Genomic DNA, 17,752 nt, shown 5'->3' with positions numbered 1-17,752 from the left:
CAGCAGGGTCAATAGCGCTATGTGGATTGCTGGTGTGGTTTTTAGCTGCAAAAGGAGTTATGGGGTTGCAGCCACAGAGGAAAGCAGATAGGGGACTTTTTCAAGACAGGAGTGAGCTGATTGTTCTCAAGGCTTGATCAGGAATCAAGATCCCAGGAAAGGAGGAAGGTGATGACAAAGCAGAGGCTCAAGAAGTGGAAGGGAGGGGGGCCAGGACACAGAGAGAGGGCGAGCCTGGGGAGCCCAGAAGCAGGGACGGGACAGGTGAGGGTGAGCCCGATGCCAGATACACAGAACATAAAGCACATTTTCTGCGTTGGGGGCCCCCCTGGGATTAAATCACTAATTTCTTAACATGCAATATAAAGCAGCTGTTATGTGTGCTTCTCACGAGTGCATTACACAGCCTCTGTTTCGCTTCCCCAGAAGTCCTGCCTCCTGGGTAGGTCCACACCTTAGCAAACGTGGAGCCCTTGCCCTCGGACTCGATGGTGATGGTGTGGGTCCGCCGCAGCAGGATCTGGTCGATGTCCTCTTCACAGAACTTGGAGCCCTCGTCCTCCTCATCCATGAGTGCACCGTAGGCCCCCTTCCGGAGAAGATCCTCTATTTCTTTCTTGGAAAGTTGTTGTACCTGTGTTAGAGAAGTATTTAAAATGATTTAGATAAAGGAAACCGACCCTGAATATTCATTGGAAGGACTGATGCTGAAGTTGAAGCCCCAATACTTTGGCCATCTGATGTGAAAAGCCTACTTACTGGAAAAGACCCTGATGCTGGGGAAGACTGAAAGCAGAAGGAGAAGGGGATGACAAAGGATGAGACAACTGGATGCATCACTGACTTGCAAACTCTGGGAGACGGTGAAGGACAGGGAAGCCTGGCATGCTGCAGTTCACGGGGTTGCAAAGAGTCAAACAAAACTGAGCTACTGAGCAATAACAAAGAACTGAAATGTCTGGAGACTGAACAAATGCTTACTTTTTTCTCCAAGACAGTAAACCTCAATTATGACGAAGTAAATGCGACCAAATATGCTTAAAATATTGAGGCCAAAAAATAACCAGATGCAGAGGATTTCTCACTGGGAGCTAAATGAAGCAAGGAGCAGGAGTGCAGCGAGCAGGGTGAAGGCGGCACGGCTTACCCCATTGGGAGCATTCTCCCGTCCGCTCATGGACTGCAGGACTGCCTTGTCCAGACCCAGCTTCAGGCTGGCCTTGTCAAACATTTCCCTTTCGTAAGAATTCCTGGTGATCAGCCTGTATATCTTCACAGATTTGCTCTGTCCTATTCTGTGACATCTAGCCTGAGCCTGAAAGAAAAAGGAACTGCATGGCCACCAGGGAACAGAACACCCCGCTGCCAGTTACAAGAGCATCTGTTCTGATAATAGGGGTACCATTCAACAGTGGAGGGTTAACACGCTAAGAAATGACTTTCACATTCTCAATCAATTGATTACTGGTTGGTTCATTTGCCCTGATCATGGGACACTGCCTGAGCGACGGCAGGATTTCAATTTATTGGTCCAATGTAGCGGAACGACTTTCCAAAGTGGGGGAGGGGGGCACCAGGAAGGTTTTCTTGCATGTTTACCTGGAGATCATTTTGGGGATTCCAGTCAGAATCGAAGATGATGCAGGTATCAGCAGCAGTGAGATTAATGCCTAAGCCTCCTGCCCTCGTACACAGGAGGAACACAAACCTATCAGAGTCAGGCTTGGAGAACCTGTCGATAGCTGCCTGACGGAGGTTGCCTCTGACCCGGCCGTCGATCCTCTCATACGGGTACCTGGAAGATGTCAGTGTCAACAAAGAGGCCTGGCAGATGGCCACAGGACATGTGTTCCTTTCCTGGTGCTTTTAAGAACGTACTACAACATGGGATATAAATCAACAGGATGGGGCTTCCCTGATGGCACAGTGGTAAAGAATCTGCCTGCAATGTAGGAGACACAAGAGACTTGGGTTCAATCCCTGAGTTGGGAAGATCCTCTGGGGAAGGAAAAGGCAACCCACTCCAGTATTCTTGCCTGAGAAATCCCATGGACAGAGGAGTCTGGCAGGCTATAGTCCATGGGGGTCACCAAAGCGTCAGATGCTACTTCAACATCAAGAAAGAGCTGTCCCCCGCCCCAGCCCAGAGAAAGAACTGGAAAAGTAGAACTGCCTGAAAAAGCATGCATCATATGGGACAACTGTCGTGGCCATCCACAGCTTTCAAGAAGAGCTAAGACACAAGCCCCCCACCCATCCCCTTTATCACACAGGCCACTTGGAGGTGAAGCACGTGGAGCTCAGTCCTGCACCCCTCCACCTCCCACCCCCGGTGCGTGGCCCTCACCGTCTCTGAATGAGGTAGTCCTCCAGGATGTCCAGGCAGCGCACCATCTGGGAGAAAATGAGCACCCTATGGCCACCGGCCTTCAGCTTCGGCAGCAGCTTGTCAATCAGCACTAGCTTGCCAGCAGCCTGGATCATCGCCTGGAGCTGAAAATCTGGAGAGTCGGCATTGTGTGTTTCTTTAAACTCTTCCAAAATTTTCTCTTCAGCACCTGCGGAGATTGGACAGCATAACGGGAATACTGTAAAAGGTTTTTTTCTTTTATTACTGAAAACAACGAACCTGCTTTCAAAACCCACTGCAAACAGCAGGGCCCAGAACAATGCATTCGTGTTCACGAACACACATCCATCCACCGGCTCAGAGTGGGGCCTGCAGGAAACCAGGGAGGTAGAAAAGGGATCAGAGTTTTAAGCACGACACATTTTCAAGCGTTTCGGGGGGAACCCCCACATTTTCCAACAAACAAATGTTTGCTGTCTGTAGAAACTGAATTTCAACAACAGACTGTCAAGCTAGAAGTGGCAGAAACAAGCCAAGGGCCGGATACCTACAGAAAATTTGGAACCTAAAATGCTAAAGAAATGAAGAGCTGTTTACTTGTGGAACATAAACACACATAACAAAATCTGTTCTGAAACTAAAAGGCGAGGGAACAGAGTTCTAACAATTGCCGTGCAGGGGCAGTCGTCTGTGTATCTAAACTGCCTGCTAACATGGCCAAGAGGGCGGGAAGCGGGAAAAGGGAGTCCCGCTTCGGGGATAATATTTAGAGATTTTTTTCAGGAGATCTGAGCACACATTTTCACTGCAATCTCTCCATCTCCCTCTATATTCATTCTCATCTGATAATTTCCTAAAGTACAAAAGTTTTATCCTGAGTTATCCAAAGCTTTAAACAACCAACCTCTGTTTCATGAAAGACATCGATCCCTAACCCTCTTTTCTAATAGCCCCACAGAGACTTCTGCTTGCTGAGGGTGCATCAGAGAGACTATCACCTTCCTAAGGATGGAAACTCTTCCCACTTCCGCCCCTGACCCCAGGCACACTTGTCCAGGGAGTAGCCGGCTAAGCTTCCTGCAGCTGCTTAGGTGGCTTAACTAGAATTAGACAGCAGGGGTCCGGGATGGAGTGGGGGGGTGTTAATCAGGGCCCGGCCACTGTGCTCCACCCTTGCCCTGGGGATGCAGCATGGTCACTTCTCCTCTGGGAAATACAGACAGACAAATCCATCTGATGGGATTACTTCCCAGCCTTAAACCACACCAGGAACCTGACTTCTTAACCACTGGTTTTTAAACATGAAGGCACTGTACACAGGATGGGGATACGAGACCCTCCCAGGGTTTAAGGGTCAGGTCACCTGGGCCCCCAGAGCTGCCAGGACAGAATGGGGGCATGCAGCCACAGGCGGGACGGCAGTGCCCCACTCCCCTTTTCAGAGCACCTGTGGAAATGAAGTCATGACCTGGTCACATGCAGAAACACAGCCTGTTCGTTATTAATCAACAAAGAATCTTCCTGAGACCAGATTAGAGTCACTAATGCCTGGGCTGGGCCCAGAGGTCTGTGCAGAGCAAGCCACTGCTGTTTCTCAGGAAGGGCCAGGCAGAAAACGCCAGCGGGGTGGGAACTACCGCTTCTCACTCCCTCTCCCACGTGAATAAAAGGCTAGTATTCGGGATTTCAATCTGAAGGGAATGAAAGGCAAAGGTTTCTCTAGGAAAAGGTGAAAACCAAACCGCTGTTGAAGAGCATCAGCACGAATATCCCTGAATGAAGCACACTCTTGAATAAATGTCCTTGCATCCTACAGGTGTGCTAAGTCACTTCAGTCGTGTCCGACTTTTTGTGACTCCATGGACTGTAGCCCACCAGGCTCCTCTGTCCATGGGGTTCTCCAGGCAAGAATACTGGAGAGGGTAGCCATTTCCTTCTCCAGGGGATCTTCCTGAAGCAGGGATCGAACCTGCATCTGTTATATCTCCTGTGTTGGCAAGCGAGTTCTTCACCAAATGCCCTTGTATAAAGTCAAATAATGTTTTCCAAAACAGAAAATTTAGAAATCTAGGCTCTAGATTCAGGATAAGAAGGTCCTCAGGAGACAGAGGGAACTGATCATATCCACATATTAGGTTTTTTCAAAACGTTTCTTCTTGTTGGATAATATACTACAAGCAATTCAGAAACACACTTCACTTATAATATCTGGGTAGTTATTTTTTGTTAAAATAAAGATATTAATACCAATCCATAATCAAAATATACTATTTTAGCTATTTTAGTGAATAGTTTTCAAAAATGAAATAATCATTTTGACAAAATTAACATGTTTGAACTATTTTAGCAAAAAATTTGAAAATATAAATTCAAATTAGTAAATTTTTTTCATTTTAAATTTATTTAGATGAGAAAAGTAACTTTCCTGCTTTTTCAATTCTACCAATAACACATCGTCAAAAATTGTCAGAATTAAAATATATTTTCTTATCTGACAAAAGTTCTAATAATTAATTCAGCTCTTTGCTGTGAATTCAGGCTCTTAAAGTGGCAGCCAGTTGTCACTAATAATGCTTCCTTTAAATATATCAACAAACATATTTCCTATGTGATGCTTTTAGCTATAATTATATTTTGTCCGGGCTTCCCCGGTTGCTCAGCAGTCAGGAATCTGCCAGCAATGCAAATCATATAAGACATGCGGGTTCTATTCCTGGGTTGGGAAGATCCCCTGGAGGAGGGAATGGCCACCCACTGCAGTATTCTTGTATAGAAAATACCATGGACAGAGGAGCCTGGCAGGCTACAGTCCATGGGGTTGCAAAGAGTTGGACACAACTGAAGTGAATGAGCACATATTTTCCAGAAAAGTTGAAGAAAGGAGGGCAGGGAAGGTGTCCAGGAGGAAAACCTAACTGACCTCTAAGCCATTAGAAGGCCAAATTCTCAAGGTTATCAGCTAAAGGTTCACCTTGATGCTAGATCTGTAAACACTAATCAGAAAATTAAAAGTTGGAAATAGGCTATAAAAAGCCCAAATACTCCAACAGTGTTAGTCACTCAGGCGTATGCAACTCTTTGTGACCCCGTGGACTGTAGCCCACCAGGCTCCTCTGACCATAGGATTTCCCAGGCAAGAATACTGGAGTGGGTTGCCATTTCCTTTTTCAGGGGATCTTCTCAATCCAGGGATCGAACCTGGGTCTCCAGCACTGCAGGCAGACTCTTTACCGACTGAGCCACCAGGGGAGCCCAAAAAAGACTCCAATGGCACTGCCCTAAATTAAAGTCCTGCATTTATATTTAAAAGTGTGTGTGTGCGCACGCCTGTGTGTGTATGTAGCAGACACAACTTTAAGGAAGTGTGGAAGTCTGTTCCCTTAAGCAGATGGTCACTGTGAGGGCAGGAGCTGCAATGTTATCTAGTTATACTAACCGCAAACAAATAAGAAATTATTTTCTTTTGAAGATTACCCTTTTTCTCTCTGAAATTCATTCCATCACAAGCTCAGTCTTGAATTCTTTCTGCCCACTGTTCTCCACACCCCTTCTCCCCAACAACAAGGAGGACTCGTAAGTCCACCCAAACCATCGGGGACCCACCAAGTCCCCAACATCATTTTCACTCTCACATGCACATGTGTGCTCAGTCGCTTCAGTCACGTCTGACTCCTGCAACCCCGTGGGCCAGAGTCTGCCAGGCTCCTCGGTCCATGAGATTCTCCAAGCAAGAATACTGGAATGGAGCCTCTTGGAGGCTACTGCTCCTCTTTTCACAGACATCAAATGAAAAAAAAACGTGTGTGTGTCTCTCTCTCGGATTACACACACACACACACACACACACACAGCTTTACTCACACCATCGACCACCTTCGGCCCAGCTCTATCTCCCCAGCTCAGGACCAGGCTGCAGACACCACAATGGCCTCACAGGCTCTTACACATATGAGGATGAGCAAGCTGCAGCACTGAACATACAACGGTCATGTGTGAGTCTCTCTTTGGAAGACCAAGCTACAAGCAGAAAGTTTGAAGCAGAAAAGCGCCAAGGTCACAGCACAGCCATGACCTTAGGTGCTACGGTGAGGCGGCTCCAGGCAGGGACCACTCTGTCATTAGTAAATGCAGATTCCAGAGGTGAGCTGGCCCAAGGAGTATAGATTACAAAATGGGAGAGACTGGGAACTCCTGACATCAGCTGCGTTTGAACCTCATGGATTGTGATAATGACCAAAAAAATCTGGCTTGGTTCCTTCTCCCCTGGAAGGAACCCTAACTGCATTGCTGGCCAATCATAATTGCATGCAAACACCCTGATTTAGACGGCCATCACTTCTCTTTAACCCATATTAACTCCCACCTGGATGACAGCAGTAACCTCCTAGTGGGGCTTTCTGTTTGTATGTCTTTCCCTACTCCCATCTGTTTATTCATATGACGTTTCCAGATCAATCATCCTGACTCCCATGTCTAATCATTTCTTAGCTCCAGCAAAATCGCACAAGCTGGCATCTAGGTGTCCCGTAACAAGGTTTCACTATGTCTACGGTTCACTGTCCCATTGTTTCACACACATACTTTATATCCTGGGCAGGGTCCACTTTGTTCTGCCTCCTTCTCTTGTCTCATGTGGTTACATCAGCCTAAATGCTGAGAATGGATGCTGGAGGCCTCCCGACTGAGGGAAGTTCTTTCCCATCAAAGCCTTGAGACATCCAACAGCTGCCTCTCACCCCAAAGGCGCTCTTTAACTTCTCTGATCTAAACACACACACACACCCCACCGGGGGCTAATTTCTCTGTTAGCACGTTTGATGACTTCCAGCCAGTGAACACCGACACCTCCTTTCAAGGGGTGAGACACAGATGCAGGACAGGTGATGTGAGGTCCTGCTTCAGGGACCTCAGGGACAAAGATGTTGCACCTATGGCTTCACAGAAGGAGGCTTTGTGAAGAACAGGAAGGTGATGAAACTCACACTGGGGCAACTACACACCATACAATAACACGTGTAGAGGGAGGCAAGGATTTCTGGGGTTTGGACAACGACTGAAACAAGGCGCCAGGCTTACCGTTGATAAGGTAGGGGTGATTGCAGCACTTCCGTAATTCCATCATAGTGTTTAAAAGGTTGGGTACGTTAGCTTGACCACCACCTTTGGAAAGAAACGTGAAATTCTTCTCAAGGATGGCTCGGTAATATTTCTTCTGAATGTTTGTTAGCTCCACTTCAATGATCGTTTCTTCTTTGGGGGCCAAGTTCTTTTCCACGTCCTCCTTGAGACGTCTCAACATCATTGGCTTTAGAATAGCCTGAAGTTTTTGCACCTAAAAAAGGACCTTAAGTAAATACTGATGTTGGGACTTGCTAGCATGGTTAAACATAGTCTAACACGAAAAACCAAGAGTCTCTTATTTATCTACCTTTCACTTTCATTTGTCGAAGGGTACGAGGGCATTATCTTACAGCTCTCCCAACAGGAGCGTGTGAGAGCTGACTGTTCAGTTTCTGATGGGCTAGTTCACCTGGTCAGAGTCCTGAACAGCCAGGAGGCTTGAACGGAACACAGCAGAAAAGGGCCCTATTCATTCTGTTAGTTTTCCCTTCTGTTTGTCTTAAGCCTTCAGGATGATGAGGAAGGAAGGGAGAAGTTGTAGGAATGACAAGCTTCGGTTCTCTTCCTTTCTAGAAAGAGCTGATAGAATGTGTGAGTAAGCCAAGAGCTCTCTGGTCCCTCTCTGTTCTCGCCTCTGTTGACTGGCAATAGGATACTGCAGACCAGACAGCTCTGATTTATAATAAGAAGGGCAAAACAAAACAGACTTCACTTGAACTAAGAGAAGAGGTTTCAGACAGTAAATTAGGGGAGGGGGCACATGAAGACCAAGATTTCAAGCGTATCTCCATGTTTATTTCAAATACAGCTTAATAACCAACACCTACGTAACTCTCACGATGCATAAGATAACTGGCCACTTTTCATGCTGCTGCTGCTGCTAAGTCACTTCAGTCGTGTCCGACTCTGTGCGACCCCAAAGACGGCAGCCCACCAGGCTCCACCGTCCCTGGGATTCTCCAGGCAAGAACACTGGAGTGGGTTGCCATTTCCTTCTCCAGGGCACGAAAGTGAAAAGTGAAAGTGACGTTGCTCAGTCGTGTCCGACTCTTCGCGACCCCATGGACTGCAGTCCACCAGACTCCGCCGTCCACGGGATTTTCCAGGCAAGAGTACTGGAGTGGGTTGCCACTGCCTTCACTGGCCACTTTTCATACCCAACACCATATTTATTTCTCATAGAAATCCTGCAACGTAGTTAGAAACCATGCTTCTAAATGAAAATATGTAGACTCAAGAAGAGTATAAGCAATGTGAGCAAGCAGGAACTAAGACTAGAACTTCAGATCTTCAGGACGGACACAGCTTGAGAAATTTCAGCCGCTCCTGACATTACCGCCAAAAGCACACAATGCAAAACCACTGAACTCGACAGGACAGCAGCTGAAAAGTACATGAACATGCACGGAAACTCTGTAAATCCCAACAGCCCTTCGGGAGGGCAGAGAGACCAACAAACCAGCCAGAACATCACCTTAATGGAGACTCAGAACATCCAAGGAAAGGAGGTGTAAAGCTCACCTGTCTACTAGGTGGGGGAAAATTGACATAATTTACATTTTTTTAGTTAAATCTTAACGCTTTGGCCCTTTGGGAGTTAATCCTCAATTCAATGACTGAAATACAAAAGGAGCCATGGTAGGTACCTGTTCTTCGGTTTTCAGATCACCAAATTCTTGCATAAAGGTGGTTTCCGAAGGGAAGCGAGTAGGTTCTAAGAAGTGAAGCAAGCTGAAGAGCTCTTCCACCGTGTTCTGGAGCGGGGTCCCCGTCAGCAGCACTTTGTGTTCCTACGGGGATGCGAGGATAACTGAGCAAATCATAACAAAAACCATCGCCATGCCAAAGCCTCTCTCGGGATCAGCATTCCCCCAATTCCACACTTGGTCGCTGAAATTCAGCATCCACCCAGCATAAAACACAGGAATAAGATCCGAAGGCAGAGATACAAGAAATGTGGTCTCTGTCTTAGATTCCAAGACCCTGTAAACGTGGTCTGCTATTTTGGTTTCTCCTGGGATGTTTAGGTCAATGTTTTGGTGGTGTGGCTCTGCACATCTCCTACATCTTGTGGCATCTTTTCCCACCAAAGTTCAAGTTTTGCCTAAGATTCCTAGCTCAGATGAAGCTCACGTGCTCCTTTTCTGCTCTCTACAGGGCTATGCCCTCCCCATCTGCTTCCTGCATGACTCACTTCAGAGACAAAAGAAGGTTTTCTACAGGCAACAGCATATGAAAAACTATTTTGTTCAGCAAACATTTCAATCTAGCAAAGAGGTCAGCTTGGTTTTTTTTTTTTTTTTTTTCAGCTTGGTTTTAAATGCCACAATCATGTTTCTGTTTTTTGTTTTTTTAATAGATGCTATTTCTTACTTTGTCTCCTTTAACCAAGGTAGGTATTTTCTTTAAAGCACTTCTTCCTGTTAACGAGCTCTTTCTTCAGCTTTCTTTATGGATCCATACCTTTTCCCTCTTATTTCTACGTATCCAACATGGTGACCAGTCTTAATGACAATGAATTTATTGATCTTAAAGGCCTTATCATGTTCTACTTTGGCCTTCTAGGACACCGCACAGTTAATAAAACTATTTCCAAAAGTGGCTATACCTTCAAGGAGGTTCAAAAGCGATATTCTGACTTTACTGGAAGTCTGACAAGGCTTGGTTGCCGAGCAGAGTATGTGCTCAGTAAATACTGGATGGTGATTCGCCTAAAGGCATGCTCATTTTTTCAACATCTATTGAGTCTTATCTGTCATTGAAGCTCTTCGGAACCAAGGTGAACCAGTTAGATTTGCTTTTATTCTTCCTTTGCTTCCTTTTGAATAAAGAGGGCTCTGATTCAGGAAAATACACAGATCATTGTCATCTTCTAACTCATTAAATTCATAGAGAGTAAGGAACTTGCAAAGCAATGCAAGATTTTCTAATGTATAAGCATACTGGTAGGTAACATGGGCCAAGTTCCTGATTTGTTCAAGTCCTGAATTACTTTACCCAAGAATTTTTAAAAATATTGCCATAGATTCAGGAAAACCGTTACGGCAGAGGAATAGCTGTATCAATACTAAAGATCATCTCTCAGTTTTTTTAATATCCTTTATGATCAAGTGAAATACTCAGCTGTTAACCAAAATACTTCAGCAAAAGTCTTTTAAGTTATTAATTTTAAAATTAACTTATTTGAAAAACAGGAAAAGAACTTTTTTACGCTCCTTCCCTTCAAGTTCTTTTTAAAGCCAGTTCTATCAAACAGTCATACAGAGGACCCTTTGGTAAGGTTGCACAGGCAGCGATACGAAACCAGGTTTCCCTCTGAAAGTCATTATTAACATAAATACAAGTTACATACAGGTGTCACAAAAGGTCACGCAAGAGACAGGCTACCAGGCTTACTACATCCAAGTTCAACTTTGCCAGCAGCTAAGCTTTCCGCTTGAAAATGTTACCATCCCTTTTAGCTGTGATGGAGTGACATTCACTTAATTTCATTTCAGCAGAGTCTTTAATTTGTGTGAGGCCTCCTGACAATGAATGATGAGCTAACAGAATCCATGAAGACCCTCCACCACCTTCAGAGGGTCCCCTCCTTGCCCATAAGGGACAAGGAGATGGCCCTGCCTCCTGCACTCCCACGGAGGGGGCAGAGAACACAAATGCCCCTCAACCCAGCAGCTTCTCGAGCGTCTCCTTGGTGACCGGAGAGTTGAAGACGCTGCCTGGTCCTCCATTTCTGAGAATCTACCACTTTCATCACAACTGTGTCTAGTGCAGCTAACAGTCATTCTCTGTGACCTGCTCCATGGTGGGGTAGAGTTATTATTTGCCATTTTCACCATGACTTATTCTAGGAAAGATGAACAGAGACTGGTCAGTGGATACATTCTAATGATGTATAGCCAAAGTAAGGATTTAAAGACCAGGCAATGAGCAGACCCCATGGACTACAGCCTGCCAGGCTCCTCTGTCCATTGAATCCTCCAGGTCAGAATACTGGAGTGGGTAGCTGTTCCTTTCTTCAGGTGATCTTCCAACCCAGGGATCGAACCCAGTCTCCCGCACTGCAGGTGGATTCTTTACCATCTCAGCTACCAGGGAAGCCCAAGAATACTGGAGTGGGCAGCCTATCCCTTCTCCAGTGGATCTTCCCGACCCAGGAATTGAACCGGGGTCTCCTGCATTGCAGGCGGATTCTTTACAGCTGAGCCACCAGGGAAGCCCCAATGAGCAGTTCAGAACTGGACAAATGTCATTATATTCTAAATCTGAACAATGATATTGCATTCCATCAACAACTCTTGATCGTTGGAAAAAAAGCTATTTTGTTCATTTGCTAATCAGAGCTTTCCATGGTGAAACATGAATGAGTTGTAGGTATGCCAGGTTCCTGGGGCAGCTGACAGGCTGGGACAGTCAGGATCCCAAGACTGGTCACCTGTGTCAGTGGCCTGTCTTCTTGGCTTACCCTAGTATGATATACAAATATTATCATTTTCTATATGTGCCATTGTGTGAAAATGGTTAGGGAACACTACCGTATATAACAGAAAAACTATCTGGATAACAGATTCTAACCCGTTAATGAAGTGTTACTATAAACAACAGAAAATCCTTCAGAATCTCCCAGCAACAATTAGATTATTGGATGTTGACAGTTAAACAAACTGTACTCACCAATGAAGGGCTATTTTGCAGTAAGAATCCACTATCTGGGAGCACAGAAACTAATAATAGACAACTCAGATGAACTGCAGATGACTACGCCCTCCGGTGCCATAAATGTCTCTTACATGGACCACTGTGGAGATGGGCCCCTACTCAGAAGGCACAGTTAGGTTTCATAAGAAAATTAATGTTCACCTAAACCTGAATGGGTTTCTGAAAGTGTATTAGTCATTCAGTCATGTCCCACTCTGTGACCTCATGGACTGTAGCCCGCCAGGATCCTCTATCCATGGAATTCTCCAGGCAAGAATACTGGAGTGGGTTGCCAGTCTCTTTCTACAGGGGATCTTTCTGACCCAGGGATTGAACCCAGGTCTCCTGCATTGCAGGCAGATTCTTTATCATAAGCCATTTCTTCAGTGTAAGACTAAAACAGTATCATCTGGAGAGACTAGTTCCAGCCATAGTGTTTCTCTTCCTCATGTTTTCAAGATTATTCTAAGTGTTCTAATTTGTTTTCTAGATTGAACACCAAAATAGTAAAAACTGCTCTGAGAAAGGTCCTAAGATGGAAAACTCCACCCTAAATAGGATAATTCAGTCAGATTTTCTTCCTTCAAACAGAACGAGATTTTGTTTGTTTTTAATTAAAAGAATAGCTGGCTAATCCAATCCCCTTAATTTAGGAATAAAAGAAGCCAATTCAAAGAACCAGCTGCAACAGAAAGCTTTTAAGTGTTCTCTTTGGTGGTACCAGTCTTGTAAAAAAAATTTACAGCCAATAACATACAGAATATTTCTTTCCACCTCAAACTCTCAATTAACAAGAGATCAAATTAATCTACAGAAGTCAACAATAAAGGATTTAAAAAATCTTTTTGTACCTTTGAAAAATTCATCTAAACATCCAAGACATGCTGAATAACAATATCTTTGCTTCTTCAATGTACATTAAAAATAAAAACAAGTGATTAAAACCCATCTTGTAAACTACAGAGTGAACAGAGACCTGAGGGTGACAGAGTCACATAATAATGTCTGCTAGAAAACCATACAGCAGTGTGGAAAGGAAAGTCAATCAAACTCTAACCATTTCTACCATGTGTTATCCCAAGATACTCCTACTGGGGGAAAAAATATATATTAAAAAAATCTACTCACGAAGTCTTGCCCATCTCTTGGGAGGAGTATGTAATGCTACTAAGTCACTTCAGTCATGTCTGACTCTGTGCGACCCCATCCCTGGGATTCTCCAGGCAAGAACACTGGAGTGGGTTGCCATTTCCTTCTCCAATGCATAAAAGTGAAAAGTGAAAGTGAAGTCGCTCAGTCATGTCCGACTCTTCGAGACCCCGTGGACTGCAGCCCACCAGGCTCCTCTGTCCATGGGATTTTCCAGGCAAGAGTACTGGAGTGGGGCGCCATTGCCTTCTCCGGAAGTATGTAATAGACCTGGTCTAAAACTCCAGATCAAATTCAAGGTCTTATCATGCACTAAACTTCTAAGTGTCTTCACAAACTGGGCCAATTCCAGATATCCACTCAACTTAGTGAGAAAAACTGCACCTACAATCCCTTGGAGGCAAAACCTACAAACCCTGGAATATAACTGGATCATCACCATGGAGCTAAAGTTTGGCCTAACGGCTTACAACATGGCAGTACTTACAAACAAGAGGGAAATGCAAACACTTGAAACTCAGTGGAAGTATCATGAACATACTCTGCTGTGATAACAAGTGTACAAAAACACCAGCCATCAACAGAAGAGTCAGGAAGATGGCAGCAACTTTTAAGTAAACTCAGGAGCAAACATGTCCCAGGATTTGACAGGCTTTGCAAACACCCTTCAAAGGGATCAGCTGCACTCAGAGCACCAGGAATACTGAGTTGGTTAACAATCTTATCCGGGTTCAAGGGAAGCACCAATATGACCACTGACCAAGTCCATCATCTTGAGTCCCTCCAAGAGCTTGCAGTTCCTGTTCTTCAGCCTGTGGGCTTCATCGATGACTACACATCGCCAGGGAATATTCCGCAGCTCAGGACAATCGGTCAGAATCATCTCAAACGTAGTGATGATGGCGTGGAACTTATATGACCCCTTTATCACTCGACCCTACAATAAGGACTCCGTGTTATTATTTAGCATTGAAGATTACATTAATAACTTTAATGATGAATAAATAGCATAAAATATATACATATATTTATTTATCCTTTTGGGAACGCCTTTATTTATATTTTGTTTTCAAGGTATTTTTGGAAGTTTTAAGCTCTTGCGGTACAACAGAGTTTTAAAATCTTTCATTTTTTAAGGAAGTTTGCAATTTGCTGGTAAAATTTCCAACCCAGTTTTTTTTTTACAGATAAGATGCAGTAAGTGTGTCTATTTTAGTTACATCCTACAGACTCCAAAAGGCAAAAGGCCAGAGGGACTATGTACTAAGGCAATTTTTAAAAAATGTTTTTACTTTTTAAATCTTTTTTTTCCCCATTTCGTAACTTAGTTTTCACTTTTAATGTGCTAACATGAAAAAAGCATTCAATTCAGGACAGAACTTTCAACAATTTTCCAAATCTAAAGATCAACACCAAAACACATTTTAATATTCTTCTCCTTTAAGTAATTGTAGGTCAGATTTTACACTCAAAGCAAATAAATATAGAACACAAAACTCTGTCCTATTTCCAGTTATAGGACTTACATTTCACCTATTGCTTAAAACTATTTTATTATAGCACATACTATTTATTCTTCTTTCTCTGTCACTTATAATGCTTCAGGGTCAACATCAAAGATAATTTCATACAGATAACTAGAATTAGTTAAAAGTCACAGCAACTGCTACTAAGAGCCAAAGTATAAACTATTCCCTCTGGGTATATTCAATGTACCAGTTAATGTTAGATGCCTAATACTTTTCATTTCTAGAAACAATAAAGAACACAATATTCTTCCCATTCCCATTTAATAACTCTTTTCTTGGTTTCACTTTCTTTTAGGGTTTAAAAAATAGACCAAATTAGCCTATCAATGCATTGAATGATTTTCAGCAATCATCGAAGGTAAAAAAAATTTCATGTGTTCTAATAATTAGAAACAGCAAGGCTATAAAAAGAAAGACCTGTCATCATAAGATATGAAATTATAATCCAAACATAAATTGGGTAAGAAATCTAAACCAAAATTTCTCTAGTTCTGCAAAATCTAGACATACCCCTGAAGGGTCTGAAACCATTTGAACATTCAATGTGTTAAAAGTGCCCCTACGTGTAAGGACTGTCCGCCTGAGACACTTTACCTGGGGATCTTTGAAGTACATTTCATACAACTGAATGGTCCGACGACTAGCTTGACTCCCATGGTACACAACCACGTTCAATTCTGTCCAGGTCCGGAATTCCCTTTCCCAGTTGGGGATTGTGGACAATGGGGCAATTACTAAAAAAGGGCCATGGATTCCTTTCAAATATATCTCATAGAGAAATGTAATGGACTGGATAGTTTTTCCCAAACCCATTTCATCTGCTAAAATGCAGTTTCGCCTTTGGGAGGGAAATAAAACAAGGAAACTTTCATGAGTACACATACAAGACAGCGCTTTCTCCTCACAAGGTAAGTGTATATATCCATTAAACTTATAAATGCATGCCTTAACTGCTTCTTTAAATACAATGAGATACAGTTTCAAACAAAATGTTCTGAGACATAGAAAACTTCTTCTACATACTTCAATCAGTCTCTACATTAGTACATGTGAATTAGACAAATATTAAGCATACTTCCAGTGTTTGCTTTTTTAAATAGTTTTTATTAGCGAGTTAAAATGTTGCTATATTTGATCAATACTTTCAATAACTACAGAAGAGCTATTATAGGCTTTCTTTAAAAGGTGAAGAAAAATGCATTTTACATACATGTTGTACCAATTGAAAAGTAGCCAGTTTACTCCCTCCAACTGGTATTCCCTGAGTTTGTTATTGTTTTTATACTCCCTGGAACTCTCCGATTTCTTCCAGTCATCAGCAGGGGGTCGCTCCTGTTTCAAATACAGGAAATCCCATTAGTGGTTTCTCACAGACCACACCACCAGGCCGTGGGCAAATGCAACCCTCCGCCACCCGCCAGTCCTCACCACACGCTCTGTCTCTGGCTCCCGGGACATGAGCTTCTCAAACTCTTCGATCTTGGCTTGGTCTATGTCCTGCCTCAGCTCCCAGGTGCTGTCTTCATAAGGCAGGGAGCACCACTTCACCAGATAGTGGGTCACAGGCTGGGGGGTTTAAACACAGCGGAATGACGTATGAAAAACACGCACTCTGCTTCACTTGCAACAGACACTACCCCAGCAACAGCAAGACGGAGCTGGGAGACGTTTTAAAACTGTGACTGCTGAATGAGGAGCTCTTGGTTAGTGTCTAAAAGAACTAAAAATACAGTTCAGTCCCCTACATATGAACGAGCTCTATTCCAAGAGTGCATGCATAAGTCCAATTTGTTCATAAGTCCAACAAAGTTAGCCTAAGTACCCAATTTGTGTGTGTGTGTGTGCATGCGCACACGCATCTACTGCATTAGCAGGTGGATTCTTTACCACTGCGCCACCTGGGAAGTAGCCAACTAATACAATAAGCTATACATACCTCTGCTTTTACACCTGCTGCCAAACATGCTGGGTCTGAAACAAAGATACTGTGTTCTGTAACACTGCTGCACACAGAAGGTCAGCCATTTGTCCAGGATGCAGCACATGACAACATATGCCAGACACACGAACTAACCTATGTGACTGGACGTGCAAACACACGTTCACACCTTTGAAAATTTGCAACTTGAAGGTTCGTATGTAGGGGACTTACTGTAATATTATTAAACACTGTCAGAACAAATTGCTTTTTATCTAAGCCACTGGTAAGTCATGTTCAAAAGCCAAAAGGTATAAAGAAATAGATAGTAAATAACAAAGCTGAATCTGAACCTTATTTGTGTGATCATTAGGCAACTGATTCAGACTCACAAGGTAACTCATCTTGGTGTGTTTACATATTTACCTAACTGGCTACTTTCTTAAACAATGAGAAACAGGCTTGAACTTATTAGGATTTCTGCTTTTTTCTTAAAGGGATACTGTCTGTATGCAATTGCTTTAAAGTAATGTGTTTGAGCTCTAGAAGACTGGAGAGCAAAATACCTTGGGTAATGCAAATCAAGATCTCCTTTGCCTTTCTTCTAGCAAGTATGTGGAGTTTTGGATCTTCATTTTAGGACAAAGGTACTGATTATTTAAGCTCTAAAACTAATAGTAAGTTGATAGATCTCAGCTAAACTTAGACCACGGCTCTGACTGGGCTGTGATGTTACAAACATTTGCTGAACTATATAAATATGCAGGAAAAAATTTTTTTTAAGTACAACTAAGCAAAACTAGAAAGGTAAACATCATATTACAGATACAGTCTTTGAAACATCATGGACCTGGTGATACAGAATTTGGAGTAAAATTGGGACTTCACTGCAGACTCTCACTAGGCATGCAAGATCCAAACATTCAAACACTTCATGTGGTTTAATTTACAAGAAGAAGCTAAGTGAAAGACCTCATGGTGGGTGGG

General features: G+C 43.5%; 1 protein-coding gene across 4 annotated transcripts in view; it reads right to left on the bottom strand.

The window, feature by feature from the left end:
• CHD7 (chromodomain helicase DNA binding protein 7) overlaps window positions 1-17,752 on the bottom strand; it is a 184,731-nt gene that overhangs the window by 28,718 nt on the left and 138,261 nt on the right. For all 4 annotated transcript variants that reach the window (XM_043879149.1, XM_043879151.1, XM_043879153.1 and 1 more), the window contains exons 10-19: window positions 16,276-16,413; window positions 16,058-16,179; window positions 15,442-15,685; window positions 14,079-14,255; window positions 9,118-9,261; window positions 7,427-7,682; window positions 2,348-2,558; window positions 1,600-1,795; window positions 1,148-1,315; window positions 455-634 (exon numbers count right to left, since the gene is read on the bottom strand). In XM_043879149.1, coding sequence (XP_043735084.1) covers window positions 455-634; window positions 1,148-1,315; window positions 1,600-1,795; window positions 2,348-2,558; window positions 7,427-7,682; window positions 9,118-9,261; window positions 14,079-14,255; window positions 15,442-15,685; window positions 16,058-16,179; window positions 16,276-16,413 — 1,836 coding nt within the window. The remainder of the gene's footprint in view (window positions 1-454; window positions 635-1,147; window positions 1,316-1,599; window positions 1,796-2,347; window positions 2,559-7,426; window positions 7,683-9,117; window positions 9,262-14,078; window positions 14,256-15,441; window positions 15,686-16,057; window positions 16,180-16,275; window positions 16,414-17,752) is intronic.

Source organism: Cervus elaphus, chromosome 21 (genome assembly GCF_910594005.1).
Source record: "Cervus elaphus chromosome 21, mCerEla1.1, whole genome shotgun sequence".
Taxonomy (NCBI): domain Eukaryota; kingdom Metazoa; phylum Chordata; class Mammalia; order Artiodactyla; family Cervidae; genus Cervus; species Cervus elaphus.
The sequence above is the reverse complement of the archived record's forward strand: the minus strand, read 5'-3'. Positions and strand labels throughout refer to the sequence as shown.